The sequence below is a fragment of the Andrena cerasifolii genome, chromosome 9 (assembly GCF_050908995.1).
Source record: "Andrena cerasifolii isolate SP2316 chromosome 9, iyAndCera1_principal, whole genome shotgun sequence".
NCBI classification, from domain to species: domain Eukaryota; kingdom Metazoa; phylum Arthropoda; class Insecta; order Hymenoptera; family Andrenidae; genus Andrena; species Andrena cerasifolii.
In genome coordinates this window covers 9,628,164-9,652,265 of record NC_135126.1, presented here as the reverse complement: position 1 = coordinate 9,652,265, position 24,102 = coordinate 9,628,164, and the positions used below count along the sequence as shown (strand labels likewise).

The window sequence follows — 24,102 nt, the reverse complement described above, 5'->3', positions numbered from 1 at the left end:
AGAACTTGCATCGAACTTGATCCTGGCCGATTCTCGCGAGTGTACATCGAACGATTGCAAAGAGATAACAGGTTTCATCATCATCACTTTATTCCGAACATTATACGTATATAATTGTTGCTACACACATATGCACGTACCACCTCCACAAATAAGATTCATTCAGTCGTTAACTTAAAAATGAGTGCTCGCGACGGGCGGAAGAGTGAATCCCGAACTGAAAGATCCATATCAAACTCTTGACTAGACAACAACGCAATCGCTACATGTATGTACATTGTACGGTAATAAAATATACATGGTCGACGTTATAAATGAAAGAAGAATGGCACGAACGAAAGTAACCGTCGAACGAAGCAGAACAAGTGGAGAACAGTCTTCTTCCGGCGCAATATTAGAGGTGGCCCACCTACGATTACCGATCACGATCAACGCGGAGCATTAAGGTTTCCTTACTCCTTTTACGTTTTCCTTCAAAAATATAATCTACTACTTTCCAAGGAGAGGCTGTTCGGATGTGCTCGACGATAATTCCGTACGACTCTTCTAACACCTCTCCGTTTGCCCCTGGCATACATATCTCCAGAATAAATATTCGCGATCGAAAAGTTTCAGCTGTGTGTCGCCTTACGTATCGCCAGTCGCACAAATGAGTTCTCCGTGATTAATGTACGATTTCCACGGTTTCCCTTATTCGCTCGAAAAACACATGCATTCCCGCTGCGCTACGAAAAAACGAATGGACATTCAATGGAATCACGATGCGAAACGACTTTTTTCTCTCTCTCTCTCTCTCTCTCTGAATTTTCCAATCTAACATGAAAATGCGCTCACAAATGCAACTGCACTGAAGTACACGACATAGCAACGAGAATTGTCACGAAGAGTATACGAGGTTTCACGGGACGAGGTCCAAAGGTACACGATAAATACAATAAGTCTCGTAGAGTATCAAAAAGAATTATCTAGGTCTAGGATATATCGACAGAGTTTTCATTTCGTTGTCGCGCCCGCGATCGTGGTACAATTTAAAATACGTTCGTCTTCCGATAGTCCTTCTAATACTATTTGTCGCGATGCCCATCGCCGATCGGGAATCTGTAAGAGATCTTTATCGAAACAGAGAACGAGGAGAACATCGAGTCGTCGGTCGCGAAACGTAGACAGGCGTTACGTAGGGCTTGGCCAAGTACCGATTGTACCGAGTTCCCATAAACGGTGTTTCATTTACTCCAGAATAAAAGGTACCCTATGCTATATGTATATATGTATCCGGTGCATCCTCGTAGTCGTTCAGCTACATTAAGATTACATGCCGCCAGGTTTCGGAAGATTTGTGTCGTACGCTCTGATCACGTCCGTCTGCGACACCGAGCCTCCTTCCTCTTGAGAGAATGCGAATCCATCTGCATCGCGCAGCATGTGCAATAACAAAGAGCGCAACCTATTAGTCTCTGTTATCACAACATCAAATACATCAGCATGCATGCGCTATCTACAAGGGATTATTATGGCGATTCGAAGGGCTTAGACAGTTAGAAACGGAATGGGGATTATACAGTGGGGGTCAAAAGTATGTGGACACCCTTTAAAATGGAATAGCTTGTTTAAAATTGGTCCAAACGACCTGTTTATTTTTTTCAGAATTTAAAAGGATTAGTTTGCTAGCTCTCGTGTTTTGCCGTCTTGAACAAAAATCGCACTGGGTTGGAATAGCGGAGAAAGTAGATTTGCAAACGGGATTTTCAATTTTTCAGTACTGCCTCGGATAAGAAAATTGAAAAAAAACGACCTTCGCATAATTTTGTCCCCCACTGTAGTTCTACGTTCAGAAATGTTTCAAGAGACTTCCACTAATGTTAATGTTAATTGCGGGAAGAGCAGGAGTGTTAGAAGGGTACTTAGGTCAGTGTCGTTAATCTAAACAATAATGTAATAGTAACGCAGCGTATGTACACTGTTAGGCGCGTGTCAGAGAAAAATGTGCACGTGCGATTATCGTGAAGAGTTAATTGCTCGCCGAAGAGATTCTTTCTTCGTATAGGCGAAAGCCGTGAAGAAGCCGTGAGTTTTCAAGTAGGTCTTGCGGGGAATAGTAGAGAATGTACCACGCGACGAAGCTCGGAAAAGAAGGAGTCAGTAGAGATGGTTTCGATCAGAAGTTGCTCGGTTTTTAGTATCTGAATTCCAGGCCCTCGTTACATAGACAAAACAAACTTACGTGACAGCTCCACCTCGACATTAACTCTGGAGGCGGCGTTCGATCGCCTGGTGAATACACTTTTTACGTTTTTCAGTAGCCGCGCCGTCTCCGTCAATCTGTAAAGCCGTGCATTCAAAATTGTTTATAGTAACCCTAGACTGGCCGCTGATTGTCCTCCCATCCATACAGTTCATACCGCACGTAGCACGTGCTACTCTCGTCAAATCGCGACTGCGTATGTAAATCGCCGCGAGAACTGTCTGTCGATGGTCAAGTTTCGCGGGTCGCCTTCCCTTCGCAATCTACCTGACGATTGCTTAACTAGAGTGATATTCGTGCGGTGCAATTGTCGCCGGGCAATTTGCGGTGCGAGTCTTTCTGTAATGGCAACGGATACGTGACCCTCGGGGCTCTGATAGCGCTGAGAGATGTGTAATCTCAGTGCGCTCTCAGAGCTACGCGGAGGCTAAGAGGTAACGTAATCTCGAGGGATTCTCGGTGATCTTTGGTGCGCTCTTTGTGGCTCGATCACCTTTCAACAGATCACGCCTCCTGAGCGTTCCGATACAGAAAGAGCGTTAAAGTGGCGTTCAGAGTTTGCGAGATAGGTGACAAAGATACCGCCGTGCCTTTGCGAGCGAAACGTCGAACGATCGTGCGGCTTGATCGGACTAAATAGCAGTGCGTTAGGCTCAAAGTGCAGAGTTACAGGAGCACTATGAGCTACGTACTACTAGGGGGTACTTACACCTCGCGAGGGCGGCGATGGCATGCACAGGCCTTCACGGGATACCGCGAATAAAACATACCAGAAAACCGCATTAACAGATACTCTCTGTCGATACCAACTAAATAGTGTTCAGTGAATATCAACGGAGAATTAGTTCAGTCTTGATATGGACATGTTTGTACTATGTACAGCCTTTCACACCGTTCCTTGCTCGACGCAGACAAACGTCCGAACGAAACGAGGCGGAACGTAAGCTGGCGCGTATTGATTGAGGAAGTGAAGTAAGTACAGAAATAAGTTTGCCGGGATACGTACGCGCGGTGTTTTTGCGAAAGCTCTTGTCTCTACACAGTTACATATTCACAGATACGATATACCACTTTTAATTCATACTGTAGATAATGCTACATAAATTAGGGAAGAAAGGTAAGTGAGCGACATGGTGCTAGGATTACGAGGTGACATACTGAATTCGATGTGGATGAAAATGAGAATTGCTACGCAGTTACTGGCGACGAGAGTGATGCATGTGCTGAAGTCCCTTTTCTACGTCTACTAACTACTTGTACTAGGTAGGAAGAAAAGAAAACACTACATAGCCGATTTGTATAAAAATATATAATAGACACTGTACTATGTATTTACAAAATAATAATACGATCACAGCAGTCCCTAGTACGTATAGCAGCGCGCACATATAAAGTATGATAACACGTACTAAAGGATAAGAGGGTTTAGGATAAGGTAATGTGGTAAAAATTATTGGAATGCTTACTGGGTCCAGATCGTACACACACACTCAGAAGCTCTTTAGGGACATGGGATACGGAATGGTGCAGACGAGTCATGCTCTGTAGGACGGGCGAACCATAAATCACGCGCTGCGAACGCTAGCGGAGAGATTTTGATCTTATTTCGCCTTCGCGGCGACCAGAGCGAAGCCCAACACCGAATTAACCATCGCCTTCTCAACCATGATTTCGACCTCCTGTTGCAATTTATATTTTTCTACTCAATGCAAATGTGACAGACGGTCATCGTAGTGATTTCGTTTAGTAGTAATAATTGTTGGGAAACAATTTAGCAACCGATGTTTAGTTTCAAAGTGAGGTATGCATGCGACTATGTGATTACTTAATTGATGTTGAATTATTTGAATTTCTGATAAACGTTCATCGAGATCAATATCGTCGCAATGTTACATCCATGCTAAGCCATGCGTGTTAGACAGTAATAAATGGGTTTTTCAAATGTTGAGCTATCAATATGTACCATGCAATATACGTATGTATGTCGCGGTGTGTGTTGTTTTTTTTATGGAAAAAAAAGGAAACTTACGAGCTTCTGTAGTCATGGCTGTTGAATATATCACCGGGATCAGATTTCCTGATCTCATTCTCCCTAGCTGCCGCGGTCACAGACTTCCACACTGTATTTTTCACTCTGCAACAAAATGCATTTACCAGTTACCGTGCCAGACGAAAATAAGATTCGTTGGAACACATCCGATGCGCGTGTACTTACGCTTTAACGGTAACATCCAAAAGTAGTACAGCCAATGGTATAAGTACCAGACCTAGCCAAAAGACGGGCGAAGAAAACAGCATCCTATCGTTCCCTAACATTACGGCGCCCACGTTTAAAGCAGGCCAGAAGTTACTAGAAGCACAGAAATTTGTGAGTACGAGCAGTATTTTCCAGAGGAACGAAGCAGGTGTATGTTGTTTAACTTACCTGTATATAACAATAAATAAGAACCAAAGCAAGATAGATCCCCAGGTGGCTACATGAGTGACCCACGTCCACGAATTTGTTATCAATCCAGCCTTTCCACATACCGTCACTACAACATACTATTAGCAAACGGAAATGTAATAACGTTTGCTGCGAATAGAAGAATTTAATTAAAAATCGAAACGTACCGTATATACGAAATTTCCTAACACGATGTAACCGCCATCTCTACCGTTCCCCCATACCACGTCCTCCTTTAGTACCATTAATGATAACCAGTACAGCAGAGATGAATGTATTAAAGCGTTTATAATCCATATCCAAAATACCTGAAAGAGCAAACATCTCGATTAGACGGTTTTAGACGGAATTGCATATAGTTGCTGGAGAGAAGATACGATACCTTAATGTTAAATGACGATTCCCCAGTATTTTTAGTAGCATACAATCCTGGATGAGCTAAATGAGTTTCTGCGGAACATACTTTATCAAAGAGACCCATGGCTAATGGAGGAGCGGCTGTAAATACCTAATATAGACAGTCTCGTTTATATGGTGCGATAAAGCATGTGTACCGTAACGGGGTAAAATTGTTCGTCAACTTACAACATTGTACAGACCGATCGACCATCGTTCGAAGAGGATCTGCCCGGACCAGCCGGAGTAAATGGCAAACCACAGCTCGATAACATATAGACAAATATTTTTGTAAAACGAGTACAGTATCAATTTACACATTCTACTGTAGTTCCAAGAACCATGGACAAACAACAGGCGCTTCAGAAAGCGGAATTGTGCGATAGAATAGTCAGAAGCACAGGCTGCTTGAAGACCTTCCACACCAGAAATTCCTATGGATAAAAAAAAAATGGAAGTTCGGCGAAGCCTACGTTTTTTTACTTACGACGCGGATAAGATGCTGCAAACTTACCAACACCGATATGAGCCTTCTGGATCATGGCTACATCGTTCGCGCCGTCTCCGATTGCAAGTGTAACAGCTTTCTTGTTACTCGTAATTAAATCAACCACCTGAAAGACCCCGATATATTACTGAACATTTCGTTTGGTAAGAGAGCGAACGATTCACGATTAGCGAAAGTCACCTCAGCCTTCTGCATCGGCGAAACCCTGCAGCAGATGACGACTTTGCAAGACGAACACAGATCCAGAAAGTCCATTTTAATATCACAGGACAACGCGAATTCTAATGTACTTCCATCTATGATAAGGGCTACCTCGTTCTGACATTTTAAATCGATCCCGAAATCAAGACAGCGTTGTATTATGACTTCCCTCGTTTTCTGAAAACAAACGTACCTCGGAGTATCATTTAAATAAACTCACACGAGTAAAACTAACAGTGTTATATCTATCTTACATCCAACGACGTCTCGTTAATAATATATAATGGCATTCCGTGCGTGATCAATCGACAAGAGTAGCCAATATTAATAGCCGTCTCTTGCTTATCGCCAGTTAATACCCAAACATTAATATCAGCCTGTAAAAGAGATTGTATCGTCTCTGGTACCTGAAACAATTACTCATAGATACTACGAACGTTTACTTTCAAGTACGCCAACTTAAAAACAAGTCACACACTCCATCCTGTAGCTGGTCTTCGATAGCAGTGGCTCCTAACAATCTTAACTTCGTCTCAATAAGATTCGCAGCGCTATCAACCATTGCCTCGCGGTTCCCCAAACTGATCAGTGCATTATGGTAGGTCTCACGCCACCACTGTTGAAAAAGATAATCGACCACGTGATTGTTCGCCCGTTAAAAATCAGACGAGACACAGCAGCACGGGAATAAATGATATGTACTTGGTAAAAGCTGTCAGGTATATCAGCCACGGCAAAACAGAGCGTTCTCAAGCCGTCAGTGGCAAATGCTTCCAAATGTTCTAAAGTTACATCTCGAAAGTCGTCCAGACTGCTCTGTTCTGGATCGCTGTTGTCCACAGGGGCGGGACACAATCTTTCGTAAATGACGGAGTCTGCTCCTTTACAAAAAACCTTGATCTTTCCGTCGGGCGTTTTTACGATCAACGACATCCGTTTCCTAGCGGACGTGAATTCTATAACGTTCAGTACTTCGTAGTGAAGCCTTTCGCCCATAGCTATTACCTCCACGAGGGTTGGCGTTCGAGTGTCGAACACGTAATTGAAGTTACGGGCACCATCTACCAGTGCTCTTTCATCTATTAAACAAGACGGAATAACATTTCAATCAGAAGCGACGCTTCGGTAAATATCTGCGGTCGAGTAAGATAATTACCTGGCGACGCGGCGTGGTAGATTATCGTATCGTCTATCTTCTCAGGGATAACGGTGTGGCACACTGAGAGCATTATCATAAACTCGTGCGCTATTTCGGCATGGTTCGCAGCTTTCATGTCGGCAGGGCGAGAGGAGCCTTGCACTGACCTACCTTCGATAATGTCCTTAACTAGATCATTATTAACACTACTGCCACTCTGATCATCCTCCGAAGGAATTGGCAAACTACAATACATAAGTCTTAATAACGAGGTCAGCGAAGATAAGGCGCGCGACTTAATCTAAGAAACGTACTCGTACACTTTGCCGCCGATCGAGCATCGTTTAAATTCCATTACGTTCTTGGTAAGAGTTCCAGTTTTATCGGTGAAGACATAGTTCACCATGCCCAACTCCTCGTTAAGATTACTCGTGCGCGCCATCGCGGGCGTATCAGTCTCCGCGTGATACATCTCGATGTCCATGTTAATAAACGTAGCTTGAACGAACCTCACAACCTCCAGAGTGACTTGCAACGAAATTGGTATCAAATTGTTGAATAAAATAATGAACGTCAGGAGGTTGAAAGCGAAGTTTTTCGTCACTTCCTCTGAAATAAACAGGCAACTAATCAATATCGCGACCATGGGTCTGAAGAAGCAGCAGGGAGATAAATGAATTCCCCACCATTTAAGCCTAAATACCACATTTTCCCGCTGTACGCTTTGGTCCACAGAATATTGAATACTGCGGAGAGCACGCACAGCAAAAGGAGAATAAAGAACAGCATGAGTATTTGCGTATTGGTCAGTCTGTCTAAGGTGGACCTTTTCAAAGGCGCGGTTGTGGTATTGTTCTGCATAAGTTTCGTATCGTGACCGGTGTAGATCACCACGCCGAACACCCATCGCGTGTTTCTCAGCATCGCGCCACGAAGCAGCACCTGATCGGGCCCCAAAGGCGCGCTTCTAAAAATGCATAGAGGTAACCAGGGTTCTAACGCTTGCAGATTCGTATAAGAAGCATCCGTACTGCTTGTTAGTTTCTCGCAATACTCCATTGAACTCGTACAGATGCCTGTTCGGCGGCTCGCATTGGATATTCGCACGGAAGTTCATTAGTTCCGCAGCGTCCAAGCGACTGGCAGTGTCGGGGTGGGCCTGCCGTATCTTCAGGTTCGTCTCCCCATCCAAATTGGCGGTCTCTATGAAGGACATGCCCTGCGGCTCCGACGACGACAACAATATCAAGTCAGCGGGGAAAAAATTGTTGTTCCGGACCTGTGCAAAGGAAGTAAGAGCGATTGCTAGCGGGAATGTGTCAATCGCCACGTCAGTGCGCTTGTGGATATGAAGGGTTTTAAGAGGAAAAACAGGGAATGTCACAAAAGCTTTACCGAGGAAATTAAGTGTTTCGTTCCAGGGCAGAGTGGGCATTGCCTGTTTTCAACCAGTATACCAGAACTTTAACGTTATCTCCCGGGCGCGTTTGAACTTTACGACCCTTTGTGATTCCACAGTTCTGTGGTCCCAGTTGCCACCAAGAAAAATGGGCATTCCTCGTTTTTCTCTCTTAAGGGGAGGTTCTGGTCTAAATGTCGATTTTTTTTTTATTTAATTTTTCGAATGTTCAACCTTTTAGGAAAACGTGTTTAAAAGGATTTGTTGAAATTCGTAAAATTCACGAAGTTATAGGCATTTGAGTAGCGGCAAATGCATGGGTCACGACCGGTCACTCGGCGCTCACGTAAAACTTCAAACGCGTTTTTCTCGAAACAGTGTTTTCAAAACGGTGGGACCTGTATCTTCAAAAGTTATTATCCGATACGACTGAAACTTTTTTTATTTTGAAGAATATACTTCTGGCTAGGGGGGGAACTAAAAAAAATTACAAAAAGTTGAAAATTTATAATTTTTAAAGGCGTTGAAAGGACGAAAAATACAGGGAAAAGTGATTTCAAACGTGAAGTGTCGTTATTTTCTAAAAAAAATGTAATTTTTGTAATTTTTTTTAGTTCTCCCCCCCCCCCTAGAAAAAAGAATAATCTTCAAAATAAAAAAGGTTTCAGTCGAATCGGATAATAACTTTTAGAGATACAGGTCCCACCGATTTGGATCAATTTTTTGACGCCTTAACTTTAACGACTCCCCAGGGCTGTTTGCACTGATTAATTATAAAACAAAAAATATATTTCTATAACATAAGACATCCTTAATACAATGCAACAAGTCCCATTAAATTATATATAGTAGTTTTCCTTTAATTAATTCCTAAATATCACCTATTTTTTGGGGCTCTAGACCAGAACCTCCCCTTAAGGCCCCCGTACACGAGCGAGTCACTCGGCGAGCCGCAAGCCGAGCCGCTCGCGAACTGCAGGCTCGGTTCGCATGCTCGCTGGTGTGTGGGAGCCTTTACCCTTTATAAATGCTATATAAAGTACAACCTTAACCACGTCTCCAACAGCCACGCGTCGCCATTGGATCCACTGCCAGTGTCCGTCTCTCAACACCTCCACCTCGCGCATATTTATCTCGTCGTCCGCTCTGTGCCTTTTCTTTAATCGAGAATATCGTTACGGCTATACGAAAGCGACACGCTTAAAGGTCTACTTGGATACTTACGATGTCTTCGATTATCTCCTTCAACGCAGACACGCTAAGAATAAAGATTAATGGAACCAAGGTCGTGTATCGTCCCGTCGGCGACACGTCCGGTATTTGCTGAAATTTGAAACGAGTGTGCGTGAACGCTCCCCCTTCGAGCACAGCGGCGGGACGTATTGTATCTGCATTGTACAAGTACCTGCATAAGGGCGATAAACAGGAAGAAGCAATTACTGTACCGGCGAAATTGTTCAAAAAGGAACATCGGTATGAACGAAAGAAGCGAGTATTTCGCGGTGGTAATGCGATTGCATTTGTACTTGGCGGGCTGGTGAGGGGCGTTTATGAAAACCACCCTCTCCTCGTTGCTATCACGCTGGTGCGAGGACCGCTGCTCGTCACCTTGGGACCCGCCATTTTCCGCTCTTATTGGACCAACTGCGGCAGAAGATGATTCGGCAACGTTAGCACATTCGGGGAATAGAAAGGTGGCGTGATCCTACTGGCGCGCAGCGGCCGACGTGCGTGCACGCGCCCCGCGCACCGCTTGCCCCTGCGAACTGCCGTAATGCTCGCACTTACGATTTTGAGCGTGCAAATAGAGATGGAACCGGTGCCTGAGTTCGTTGAACCATTGTATCACTTTTGTCCCCGTTATATCCATCTTGCTGTTTTCTAGATTAAACGTCTCTCACGTCACTTCTCTTCGTTGATTCGCTTCATGCTTAACCGATGATAAGGGAGTACTGTACGGATACACGCGACCACACGCGCACGCTAGCGCGGCACGGCTTGCTGCCGCGTCGGAACTAAAACCATCTAACGATTCGAGGTTACGAAGCTGATGATTACTATATTCCCGTTCGAGGCGGGTTGCCTTCAGAGGCGTAGGGCACGGGGTCGGGGGGTATATCCCGGCGGCAATAGGGAGGCTCTCCGCCTTGCCCGAGAGGAAAGTAACGCGGAGAGTAGCGCCCGAATGAAAATAATCCTCAATTTAACATATGCGTCGATACTGCGAGGAGGAAGTTTATTTCTGTACGCCTGCACGGTTCAAAATACATTCTGTACAACTGTATTCACGCACGTTATAACGTGGAAAAAGAAATCTGCTGGCAGCGTCGCGTAATTCTGTGGCTTGCGGTCCAAGTAGCGTGGCTAAGTCGACGAGCAAATAGCTTATCGCTCGAAATTTCAATAAAATGTCTGAGATCGAGCTGCCGAGAAGGTCGCGGGTATGACAGCTATAAATACCACGCGTTAAAAATGAATGCACACGTGTGTATGCCCCCTGTCGATGGGAATCGAAGGCACAAGAGGGGCGTCCCGTCGCTGATCCCCATCTATCGTTTTAGATAACGTTGCAGGAAGCAAACATTGCGTAACCGTCGGGCTCCGGCGGGTGCCGGATAGTTATCTGTTACATGCCTGCATCATCTCGCGACACGCGTGCACGCAAAATATTCGCGCTCGTGCATCCTATAGTTTCTACGGCACCAATCACGTAATAATTGCTTCCGGCGATGTATTACCCATTTGTACGTCACCACTAGTGGAACAGTTGTGTAACAAGTAGTTGAAAACGAGCAAGTGTCTAGCTAGATGCGAGGCAGCCACGTACGAGGGGGTTATTCGATTAAACGAGCGATCAATTATGATTGACAGAGCAACCCGTTCACCGTCGATTCAGAGTATCGAATGTCGCCCGCTACGGTCGCAGATTTCGATATGCATCCTCGTTCGACCAGATCGATTGAAACAGTGCCGATCGAAACGAACGCGACGTTTTGTTTTGACGTCTCGCGAACGCCCTCCGTAGCCTCGCGGTTAGGTCATCGAGAATGACTGATGCAGATGGTCGACAACGCCGGGGAAACGTACGCACTTCGAGCGACGAGGAGAAACGGTGGTTAACGTACGCTAATGGTACACTCTTCTGCCCGAGATAACGATCGGCCAAACAAACTACATGTCCGCGTCATCGTGCCGGAAGGAGCCTCGCGCCTGCCGCCACACCCCTGCCCACGCAACGGAGACGCAAATATGCGTGGAACAGACCTGCGGATCAATGTACACGGAACTACATTAACCGAAACTAACAGCTACTCGTAGACGGTCCCGTGCGAAAAATTTCCGTGACCACATCAGGCCCGTGGATTCGCTCGGCAGACACTGAATCTAGCACGTAGGTGGCACTGGTCATCACCGACTTCGCCGTGGTGTATGTGACCCTGTAGACCGTCCACGGTCCAACAAATCCGAACTTTCGTTGATACCGCTCGATCGATACCGCTTGCAGACCTCTATTTTTAAATAATCTTCAATACCCAACGTTCGCTGCTTCCGATCTTAAAAATTGCTGGAAACAGGGCAAAAAAGCAGCCGTGATAATTACGCTGTGCGAAGCGAATGATCGCGGACGTCGACGCGAGCACAATCCACTAGTTAAGTCTGCTACTGTACTGGACGTGCCAGCTGGAATACCGAGGAAACGTGGCGAGACTTCTGGATAGGGGGATCGTCGAATAGAGCGGGGAACTGAGATCCCTCGGTACGACACTGCCGTAGGGGGTGTCCACAAAATGCGACAGCCCTGTGCACGTGTTACCCCGAAAACGCATGCGCCTGCCATCGGCAACAAGTTGGTGTCAGCACCGTGCTGTACTCCGCTCTAACATTTGCCGTGAATACCGGGACGCGTGCGGTAGCCTTGCGCCAATAAACAGCCTCGATGTCCGTAGACCATGGGCCAAGGACACCTCCAGCTGGGGTGGTTCCACGCGAGGGATGCCAGTTCTTATTGGACGGTCCGCTCGCGCCACTTTGATAGAAGCGCGACGCGTCGATGCATTTCCAGAGCTCATCAGGGGCCGGTACCGGAGCCGCTCCGCGTAACAACCGCGCGGAATTAACATCCTCGTTAAAGCAACCCCCCAACGACACCCTAAAACGCTTGTCGAAGCGAACAGTTCGCGGAGAATTCCAGCAAGCTCTCAGTCGATGAAAAATAGCTTGCCTGACCTTCGGCTCCACCGCGTGTACCACCGAAGCCTATCGTTTGCACATGCAGCTTTATCGCAATATGTAGATAAGCGTTCGTGGCTTGGTGTCGCGAGCACGCCGCTGTAGAATAATCTGCTTATAGATCGCAAGCGTTCTGCCGTCAACTTTGTACGCGTTGACACAATACCCTACCCGGTTTTTAATCCCGCACACCCTCGTTATCGCGGCCCTACTCCGGTATCGATCGTCGGAAACATTCTGCCAGTTAGCCGGCAAGGCACAGCCCAGGCGTTATCGACATACTGGATGGCTCACCTTCGGAAGTGGACACGGGCAGTCCAGCCTCCTGCAGCTCGATGTGCTCGCGGGTCCTTCGCCGTCTGCCCGGCAGAGAGTCCGCGATGCGTAGGCCAATGTTGTCGACATTATCGATGCCCCCGAGATCGATGGGGCTACCGATGATGTAGGGCCCGGCGGGCTGCTCCTGCGCCCCGTCGTTGGCTCGGCCGCTCGCGGATGACGGACTGCTACGAACACCGCTGCCATCCGGTGGTGTGCCGTCCATATGAGGTATGGAAGATAAGTCCAGCGGCGTGAAGGGGCGCAACGAGCCAGGACTGGGAACCCGGGGGCTCCCCCTGGCAGTCGGTTGCATTGAACGCAGCGGGGCCTGGAGCAGAATTGGTTAATATGTAGCGGCCATACGCGGCAGCCACCGCCGATATCTAGCCACCGGGGGAGAAACGGCCGCGACAAATCGGTCGACGGCCTATCCAGGTCAGGCTCAATTGATAGACCGAGGTGATCTGGTAATTGAAAGGTCGCAGGTTCGGAACGAAGTTGAGCGATCCACTACCGCGAATCTTCTGCTTCTACGCAGCTTTCCGATACAATATCGTAGCTGCACTTGAGGCATCGATAGCATTGCGGGGGTTGGGTGAAGGAGTACGTGCCGCTCGCACGTTCGGCATACAGAACGTTACCGGGTAGCCGTGATTCTTTGAAGAGACCTGCGAGAGGATAACGGGCTGAAAAGGAAGCGTGCTCCGCGGAGGTGAGCGTGCTAATTTTGGAAAATTGAAGGAAGGCGGACTTCGCCGCGAGTCACGTCACGAACGTCGTTGTACTTCGCGGCAATTAACGGCTGTGCGACGATAGCTGGTCGTAGTCGTGCGAGCAATATGTGCACACAGGAGGCGAGTGTGCACGTGGTGATGACGTTAAGATTCGCTGGAAATGAACGATTAGAAGTCTATACTTTTAGCGACAAAGGAGGAGTTTGCCTCGCGAAAGAAAAAGAGGGAAGAAAGGAAGCGGTGGATTATCTTTAGACTGGACATCGGTACATCATTTGTCACTGTACTGGCGCAAGCAATCGCGTGTAAATTTGCGGACAACTCGCCTTGACACGGATACTGACTGTCTTGCAAGTCCTATTTTTGTTAGAACAGAGGAGTAGTTATTGTTTGAAGAGACTTCGGTGCTGCCGGAGCACTCTAAAGATTTTTCCGGGGTAGAGGAAGAGATCGGCTATACGTTACTCACTACTTTTAATCTGCCTGGCCAAGGTAAATTCCTGGAAGCCGTCCTTCGATTGCTTTTCACGATTCTATCCGTCGGAAGTATATTGTCACGCTATCGAGCTCCCAATGACGTATGCGTTCGAAAATAATCCATTCCTCCTAATCTTTGCCAGCACTGTCAGCCTAGAAACACCTGCTGACCTATCGGCGTCGTAGCCGCTACTCCACGAAAACAGCCGGATAGCACGCCGAGCGAGGAAACTCCAACGCGTTGTTATCGCCGCGGAAAATAAATGAGTTAACCAACTCCTCGTTCATGCGACCGGCCGATCGCTGAATCGGAGCTTCGGGATCACCAGTTTCGGTCTAGCAACGATGGAAACCAAGGTTCGAGTAGCAAACGCCTAGCATCTGGTCGGGCAAGTCGCAGAACAGGTATCGCAACTCTTGCGACGATGAAATATGCTAGAAATACGGTCCGCGAGCATCTATTCCAAGGCCGAAGTACCTACGTCCAAAGCGTAGGGTAGGATGGGGCTGAAGTCCGGCGGGTGAAAAGTCCCGAATTCGAAATCTCCATTCGTAAACAATCGATTGATTCGTAACTATGTTGATGACAAGGGTAATGGGAGGACCGCAGAGGCGCCAGTCGTTTTTCGGCGTTCTTGCGAGTCGTATGACGTCTTTGTCATTATGTTAATCAAGAAGCGAAAATTGTACATACCTACGTTGGTTTTCTTGTGTTATTCGAAGTACATTACATTTATGCGCGCATGACATTTATTTTTTGTTACAGAAGTTTGTCATGCTAAAATACTAAAAAGAGTGGTTGACTTTGTTGGAGCAAACCAATTAATAATGTCACAAATTCTCCACCCTTTTCTTGTTTTTTTTTATTAAGATAATTTGAGTTAAAGAAATAAGGCCAAAGTGCTTAAAAGAGAGTTGTATATTTATGCTGAGTCAAGATTATTGTGGAATATAAATGGTTCAAGCTGAATCTCTGTCCTGCGTTTTCATTCTTCTGTTTAAAAAATAATGCCGTAGTTTTTTCCTTCAAAATTGTATACCAAAAAATTGGTTTATCAAATATTTGTTGATTTGAAGAGTTCTTTACTTATTTTGTTTTATATTAGGTGCGCAAAACGCTGATTAGAAGATATTAGGAACTTTTTACCGCAAACAATACATTTTGAATTGACACGCATTTCGTGATATAACTGAGCAAAGAATAACAGTGTCAACCAGCAACTTTGTAAAAGTAAAGCATAATAGTTGTAGTTTATAAAAAGCAACACGGTGTATCTCTAGATTGTTATCACTAAATTTTACGTAGGTTTATACGAAAAACGTGACTTTCAGCCCCACCCTGCCGCACGTTTAAAGCATACTCGTGTTGCCACTGGCACGACCACGTTATTTTATTCACTGAAAGCGCGCGAGACGGGAATCACTGTTCGACGGTGGGCAGAGGATTGTCTCAGCGTCGAAGAGAACACGTTGTCAATGACGCGCCGCGGCGAGCACTGTGTGCGAAATACGTCTACGCTACGTGAACTCTCCGGCCGCACGAGGATTCGATTCTTCCCTGAACAGCGATCAATCATCGTCGCTATAAAATAACAGGATCGCGATACCGAGCCGCGACACGGGGGAGGACACGATCGTTAAAAGTGGACAGCACGGCCGGCCACCGAAAAGACACCTAATAAGCGGGTGCTGTTTATCACTGGCAGCTATATCGTGCCGAGTTATCGCGTACGCACTTTTACGCGGTGCACGCGCAACTAACGGACTCCGAAGAGCCGATCAATGGCGCGAGCCTTCCAGGCGGTACAACCGATACCATCGTTCATTCGAAAATCACGAGGAGTGGAGGGTGGATTTCGCCGGTTTCGCTGTGCCCGACGTAGTGGCATCCTCCGGGGCTTATTAACCGAAAGGAATGCGGTAAGCGATGACGTAGGACGAAAGACTGAAGTGGTGCAATCAAGACCCGACCAAGGCGATCGTGCCGCGAACGTGCCTGGGATTAACGAAGTCGAAAGTAAAATCGAAACCTAAGGTACGGGGCCGTCCTTAAATTACGCAAGGGTAATTTTTGCGATTCCTTACCCCCTCCCTCCCCCAGCATAAGAATTCGTAAGATTTGATATTGCAACCCCCTTCTTACGTAATATTTTTTACATTTAATTTTTTCAGTTAGTCAAATTCTTTTAAAGGTTTATATAATTCATTTAACTCGCTTTCGGGAAACTTAAACTAAAACTACTCTTCTGGAACATTAACGATAGAATTTGTATTTATTGAAAGTTAGATTAAAAAATATTACGTAAGACGCTACCTGACCCCCTCCCCATCTTATAAGAAAACATAAGAAATTCGCGACACCCCCCAGAAGCCTTACGTAATTTAAGGACGACCCCTATGTTCTCCTATACGCCTCTGGACGCAACGTCAAGATATTCAAAGTCGATTTTCTCGAAAATGAAGCGCGATACGAAAAAAAGTTACCCTTTCTTATCGACTTGTAAGAAGTAACTAAGTCGAGGAAAAGGAGTAAAATTTTTCGACATTGCGCTTCGTTTTGGAGAAAATCCACTTCGAAGTTCTTCGCCGTAATAAAGAGTCTCTCCCCCGCGTTACGATTTCCCTCGACTTTCGGAACGAAACGGCGCGGAGGGCGCGAAGTATACGAAGTGAATGCGCGATAAGATTCCCGCTCCGGACAGGGATGCATTATAAAACATTGCGCCGACAAGCTTTCGCGCGACACACCCGGCTTCGCGCACCTTTGTTTTACGCGTTGAATTTATTCGCCACGTGCGCCGCACGATCTCCCAACTAGGCGACGATTTCGGTCGGCCATTACGCCGCGAAATTTTGGAAGCCGGCTGCCACGAGGGATCGATGTCGGGGGGGTATTTAGAGTGTTAACGACGAAGGTATTAGCGAGTAAATCGCGTTTAAGAATAGGCACGGTGAGCGATAACACGGTGATTGTGGCGTGATTAGATTGCGAAGACGGTTCGAGTGCAGGCGACAGGCAACGAGACACTGTCGAAACGTTGTGCACGCGGTGTTACAGCCGTGGAGTTGACTCTATCATCTTTCACCGTGCTCCTCCGTCCAGCGCACGTGCACGTGTACTGGCTCTTTGGCTCCCCTGGTGGACGCGGGTTTCCATGTCGGCGGTGCGACGTACACTATTACCTGGCAGACGCGTCGACTCTCTAGTAACCCTAATATAAGCCGGCCGCAATCTTTTGCGCGTGCCGGCCGCCCCGCTTGTCCCCGCTTCCGCCGTGATTGATTCGACAAATTAGACCATAATACGATTTCGCCCGTCGCGTGCTCTCCCCGTACGCCTAAACGCGCGCCTGCGAAACAGCCGCTGTCCGCGGTTACGCGCTACTCCGCGGAACGGGGTATAATTAACCGTGGCTCGTTAAAGGCACGCTACTCCGGCGGCCACTTCATTAACTCCTGGAACGATCACGTGAAATTCCACGCCGTTGACGGACTAATACATGGTAGCCAAGAAAACTGTACGTGATTCAGGCTTTACTTTCCACGCGGCGGGGTGATAAGGGGATTGTTCTCGCCGTCCTTTCCAATTCCATTCTCGCGCTAGGTAGCTCCTCAATGGTCCGCGTTCGTTTGCCCGAGAATCGACGCAGAGCTCGATGGAACGCCATTCGTCGAGCCTACGTCCAGAAGCTTCCTGCTTCTTTCAGAAGAATATCCGTGCGCGGCATGATGTAAGCCAGCATTCCGCGAAGAAGTGAGAAAGGCTGGAAATGCAGGTGGTATCTATAATGGAAATGGACGGATCGAGGGACGCGGTAGGACAGAATTGGTCAAAGAGTCATTGGGTAATTGAATTCTATCGATTCCAGATAATTAGATATAGACGTTACCCGCTGGGCTTTGCGACTCCCGCGGAAATATAGCCTGGGCCCCTCCGTTAAAAACTTTATTACACCAGGAGTCGCCCTTTAGCGGATATGGGTTGCCAGGGTCTCGCTAAGGACGTTACACTTTGGAGTTACCGGCAGAAATGTCAATCCTCTGGAGTGCTTTTGCATGCATTGATTCGCGAGCGAGATACATAGACTGTTACCCCCCCGGCTAGGCTCTTCCGTCTGGCGACTAATATTGCCGCGAGGTTCGCGGAAACGGGCTCCATTCAGCGGGCACGATAACGATTTCCCGTGATATTAAATTTCACGGAAAGCATCTCGCATTATATCCCGCGCGGAACCGACGCTGGTCTCTCGCGTAAATGTCGGGCGATTTAACGGGGCGGGGGGATCGAACGAAGTGCGGGGAAGTAACTTGATATTTCGCGCTGGGAATTATTGAGCGATCACGTGCCAGGCCGACGAGTTGAATATCAGAGACCTTTCGGGGGCCAAATTACCGTGAGCTGGTAAGCTACGAAAAACCCAGGCGAACCTTGTAAATGCCTCGCGCCAGCCATATTGCGTTTGGGTAGCAAATAATGCTAGATAAGTTCAGAGAATCGTGTAGCAAGAGGGAGCGGCGCTTCTGGGTGCGTACGCGAAAAGGTGTGGATCGTGTATTTACTGGTGTATAGGCTGGGTCTCGTGTTTGCGATCGAGAACGACGGTGATCTGTCGATAGGGCGCACGTGACACCGCACCCACCTCGGAATAAGGGTTTATGTGCTCCCCCATCGCCCGTATCGAAGAACGAATTAAAAGAAGAAGAAAAGAAAGCACAAGTGACGTTATAAAAAATCCATACGCTTCTGCTACCTGCCTTACGTAATTCAACGTACGATTTCTTGAAGACTATTCATCATTTCGCATATCGCAGTGCTCGCCGTAAGAACTCACCTGTACAAGATATTGTAATAAAATTTCGATCGACCTCGATCGAATAATCGATTAGCAGGAAATTCAATTCTTAGTACGGATTATCTGAATCGAATCATTTTGAATTATACAAATATGGCGGCGGTCTTTAATACACTACGTTCGAATTACTATCTCGATTCCAAGAAGAACGGCGAGCCCCCCGATGCTATCGGAAGGATAGCGAGCGTGGAACTTTCTCAAATTTCTTGTAGCTGCCAGAACCGTTATTCGAAATTGCGTTATTCTGGCAAACATTTGATCAACGATAAATATCATGCCTGGGAACAAATGACGCTGGTGAATTTCGTTTTAATCACGCGCGCGGGCGAGCTTCCAAATCACGTTTTTGTAATTGGCACCGGCCGAGTCTTGTCAGCGCGGGCATGCCTCTGCAGATCACTCTGAAACAGGTTGCACTCGGTGTCCACGGGCGAGTTGGTTCGATCGAGACCGCGCTCCTTTAAACTTTAAACATCCAGCCACCTGTTTACATAAATAAATTCAATTCCCCGCGCCACTCGCGTAAATACCGAATTGCATTGGAATCGATTGAATCGCTCGCCAATGCCCGGTACCTATACGCGTAACGAAGTTGCGCGTCCAGCTACACAGGCGTTACACTTAATTTCGTCAGGGCAAGTCACTTGAAATCGTTTCAGAACTAAGGCTAGTCTACGGCGCGCCACTTTAAGGGGGTATACCCGTTTGAACCCTCGGAAAATGTATACATTTTGTGGATTTTTTTACAAGTCAACGGTTTGATGCAGATTTCCCGTTTTTTAACTATGTTTACATAGTATTATGAACTACTTATAAAAAAAGTTTCAGTTAAAAAACTATTGTTTTTCGGAAGTTACGGATACATGTCCGAAAGTCTCTCGATTTTAGACGGCTAAACGGTGGCCCTAAAAACTCGCGCTACGTTCAACCAATTTACTTCAAATTTTGCATGCAGAATCATAATAAGATTCCGCATCGTCCAACGAAGGCGATTTTGAAAATTTTGAAAAATAAAGAAATGGTGAGAGATCAAAGGTAAAGTTAAATTTTTCTAAGAGAAAAATCCACCTTTTTCCTTTATAAATAATAAACGGGGAATTCGAAATAAAAAAAAGCCTTCGTTGGACGATGCGGAATCTTATTATGATTCTGCATGCAAAATTTGAAGTAAATTGGTTGAACGTAGCGCGAGTTTTTAGGGCCACCGTTTAGCCGTCTAAAATCGAGAGACTTTCGGACATGTATCCGTAACTTCCGAAAAACAATAGTTTTTTAACTGAAACTTTTTTTATAAGTAGTTCATAATACTATGTAAACATAGTTAAAAAACGGGAAATCTGCATCAAACCGTTGACTTGTAAAAAAGTCCACAAAATGTATACATTTTCCGAGGGTTCAAACGGGTATACCCCCTTAAGTCTTAAAGTTTAAGGTCCCTGTATTCGTCAATGGGACTAACGGGAACGAAGTGAGAGGCACAGGGAGTGCGACACACACGCCATGCGACCCTAACCGTGGCTCACGTGCTTCTTTTTCTCGCAATTTTTTAGACGCCGGCGCACGAAGCGAGTTCGCGTGAAGTAACGCCTGGCTGATTTCGCCGACTCTTATTTCGCTAGCCACGCATGTAGAGGAGCGTGTGGAAGGGAAATGGGGGGGGAGTGGGTCACGCCATCCAGAGCCGTCAAGGTAAACAGGTCTCGCGGACCGAACAGCGACCTTGCACGAAAAAGAAAGGCGCGTAAAAAGCAGGGAGCCTCGCCAGGCTTAGGGCCGCAAGTACCGAGCGTGCCTGCAATCTGCGTTCTCTCCCTGGGCGCTTCTGTCGAAGGATGCAGAGAGTCAGAAAATCAAGCGGCGATACCACCCTTGGGCGTTCCTCCCGCGAACTGTGCCGCCACGTAACCGCCGAATTTAGGGCTACCCTCCCACCAGTACACTTTTAACGAACGATTATTATCTCGGCGCTTCCAAGTATGCGGTCCCAGATACGATCAGTTGGCGCGATCTATCATACGCGTCCCTGGGGACGGGGGGAGGGGGGGGGGGGCGGCGGTTGCTTTACGATAGGGGGACGGAATTTTTGCCAAGCGAATTTTTATGACATCGGCATAAATTCGCGGAAATGCTAGGGCGAAACAGAAGCCGCTCCCATTCTTCACAGAAATAACCCTACGGAATTGGGGCGAGCGAAATGAAACTCTGGCTAACGTTCAGAGGCATACGCGGCACACGTGAGGGAAAATTCGTTCCGCGTTTCGTAGTTTCCTTGTTAATTATACGCCACGCGACTCGATTAACGTCAGCGCGGATCTATAATCCGCTCTACCTTCTGAAGTTATGCGCTATGGAAAATACCGTACAACGGGAACGACTGTGCTAATGAAAGCGGGATCGAGTTAAATGAAGTTGCAAGTTGCCGATTTATCGGGCGCTTAACTCTTTGCATACTAAAGCGTCTCCGTAAGAGGAATTTGGAATGGCATGTAAGCGGTAAAAGGTAGCGACAGCGTGGATGTGCATATAAGTAGTAAGTTTCCTTTGGTTAGTACGTACAGGCTACGGAAGGTAGAGACGCAAGGAAATTAGCGTAGCACGCGAGGGATTAACAAATGACCGCTGACCGCGTCAGGCGTGTAGCCTAATTTCACCCTCAGGATTCGTAAGGGCGTGAAGCGGATAAATGATAGCGTGGATCGACCCTCGTGCTCGGTATTAACGCGGTAGCCGCGCTATCGATCATTCGGGAGAGGGTGAAATTATCACAAGGTTACATATTGTTGAATGAAATAATCTAAATGCATCGATTTTTCGTGCACGCACGTAACATGGACGTACATGTACACTGGGTGACGCTCGTTCCTGCGTGACCAAGGTACCACCGTTAGGTCAGGATACAGAAGCAGGGGACGCACCGAAGACGTTAGGGAAAGTTGGGTTAAGTCACCGTGATCGATGCATTATGCAACAAGTAGTCAAGCTTTAAGTGTAACGGGGGCTCGACCTACTCGCGGGAAAATTCCATAAATACAGCTGACATTAGTACTACAATAGTGCCAATGCTATTGTCATGCATCAAAGTCGAAGGCGCCTCGTGAAAATCATTAGCGCGTTTCCGCGCGCACCGCGGGCACGTCCTTGCGTAGTCGTTGCACTAATTAGCGACAAAGGCGAGAAGAGATTCCGTAATTCGCGTTAAGTGTAATTGCCGTTAATTCGCGTTATCGTATTTGGCGATGTTAGGTCATTCGTTAGGTTGATTGCCGGGACGTGAGCAATTCACGCTGGATGTTTGACATTTGCGGCCCGACCGTAACGGCTGGAAAGTAGGTGGCGACTGAAAGTGAACTGAATAAAAACTGACAATTCTATGGTCCAGTTCTTCGAAATTTATTGCTCCGATATTGTTCCGTCGTGAAATTCTATTATCTCTCGGTAATGGATGCGAGAAATATCGCGTACGAAACGTATACAACTCTCAACGGTTCGTACTGATTCTGCACAGTACGTAAGCAGTACTGGCAACGTGCATGGAGAACGCCAAAGGATCACGCGAGAAATACGTCTACATTTCCGCGTACGTTCGACACCGACCCTCTACTGATCCGAGTTTGACATTTACAACAAAAAAAAGGGTAGGATGAAAGTTGGCGATTGATGTTTAATCACGTATGGCTGAGCTGTAAAATATGCATATGTAAACAGTATGTGGCGCGGTGTCGTATAGCGTACCCTTATACTCTGTCCAGCTATTGTTTTGCGTGAACTTGAAACGCGATATAACCTCTAATGTTCTGTATACACGCTCGTCGCGATAGAATGAAATGGAATTGTCGTAAGGAAAGGTGGCACTCACAGGTAGCTAGCCGTGTGTCCGTATGAACTATACTGCCGCATTCATGTAGCCAGCTTCTCAGCATTTCACAGCGTCAGGAGATAAATCCAGGTAAACTCCAAGGAAGCTATGCTCAAGCATTCACACACAGGCACGAAACTGCGAAGAACACTGGCGCACACCCGTTCCGCACCCGGGTGCAAAATTAAGTTTCGGACGAGAGGATACAGTGCCCCGCGGTGCACGCGACGATAGCATACGGTGAACACGATCGACGGATCGCCGATGACGAGACACGAGGGTAGCCCCCGCCGGGCTTACGGTCCACCTTTATTTAACTCTTTCTCGCTTTTTGAAACGCTTCAGGGATCTACGCGAATCGGTAGCTCGCGAGCGATACTTGGCAGAAACGCGAGTAGTCGCGTGTGCGACACCATCGAGGGCTGCGTCGTCAGTCATAGGCGCTGCCTAGATTCTAAAGACTCTGGATGTAAAGCACGTAGGAGTAGCGTACATGTGACGGAATCGGTTATTTATTATTAACCCCTCGGGGCATGGGCGCGAAACACAGCGTCCCTCTGGCAAGTGTCATGGCGCGGCGCGCTCGGATTAATGCATCTTTTAGCCTGCAGGCACCGCCACATTGTAGGGATCCGTAGCGGCGTAACCGAAGCTCCACCAGAGGGCCACGAAGCCCGAAGCTTTTTCGCAAGTCTTCGCTCGCCCTCTGGCAACGCCGCGTGCACTCCGTAGCGTACCATTGGTTCCTCCTTAAACCACGACCCGTCCGAGGGACCCGCTTCAGATCTCAACTCTCGAAAATCAGATTATAGAGTCGGCTGTGCTTAAGCCCGTCAATCCCTGGGTGCCATGGCTCGGATAATATCCCTACTAATCCACTTCCAGCATCATCGATTCATCCAAGTCCCTAGGAGTTCTCTAGGGGAGAGTGATATAGGTATCCGTAGCGGCTTAACCGAAGCTCCACCAGAGGGCCACGCGACTCCCGAGATCTTTTCGCTGATGTTCGCCCTGTCCCTCGTACCATACATATACCAGTTCCCTTCCAGTACTGATACCAAGCGTGTGTAAGGCAGGATCCCGCCAGATGAGCCTTACTGAGATGAAACTGCCACTGGGGCGGGCCCGGGACGAAACGCCGCCCCGCTCCTTCTCCCTTTTACTTCTTTGAAGGGGGTGTGGTTGATCCCTTTATCCGGGTTTTAGTAGTATAGTAGTAGTAGTTTTTATAATAGTAAAAGTAGTAGTAGAGTGGGGTAAGTCCACCCACACTGTGGCAGCCCGCGCCCCGGTGTGTTGTG

The 24,102-nt window shown here is 47.2% G+C and overlaps 1 protein-coding gene across 6 annotated transcripts; it reads right to left on the bottom strand.

Moving 5' to 3' along the window:
* Positions 1–786: 786 nt before the first annotated feature.
* On the bottom strand, positions 787–23,376 carry Atp8a (ATPase phospholipid transporting 8A1). 6 transcript variants are annotated; one of them, XM_076820002.1, is made up of 23 exons: positions 22,802–23,376; positions 12,855–13,209; positions 10,119–10,211; positions 9,736–9,974; positions 9,555–9,653; positions 9,377–9,487; positions 7,963–8,210; positions 7,618–7,898; positions 7,246–7,540; positions 6,950–7,176; positions 6,496–6,872; positions 6,272–6,409; positions 6,048–6,200; positions 5,773–5,970; positions 5,599–5,698; positions 5,274–5,518; positions 5,071–5,196; positions 4,856–4,996; positions 4,668–4,786; positions 4,458–4,592; positions 4,272–4,376; positions 2,222–2,319; positions 787–1,454 (listed from the first exon to the last, which is right to left on the bottom strand). In XM_076820002.1, exons 2-23 carry the CDS (start codon positions 13,192–13,194, stop codon positions 1,309–1,311), a joined length of 4,014 nt encoding a protein of 1,337 aa, XP_076676117.1. In that variant the 5' UTR covers positions 13,195–13,209; positions 22,802–23,376; the 3' UTR covers positions 787–1,308. The 6 variants fall into 6 exon arrangements, with proteins under 6 accessions (XP_076676117.1, XP_076676119.1, XP_076676121.1 ...); XM_076820004.1 differs by having other exon boundaries at positions 787–1,406; positions 22,802–23,375; XM_076820006.1 differs by lacking the exon at positions 2,222–2,319 and having other exon boundaries at positions 787–1,406.
* Between the last annotated feature and the right edge of the window lie 726 nt (positions 23,377–24,102).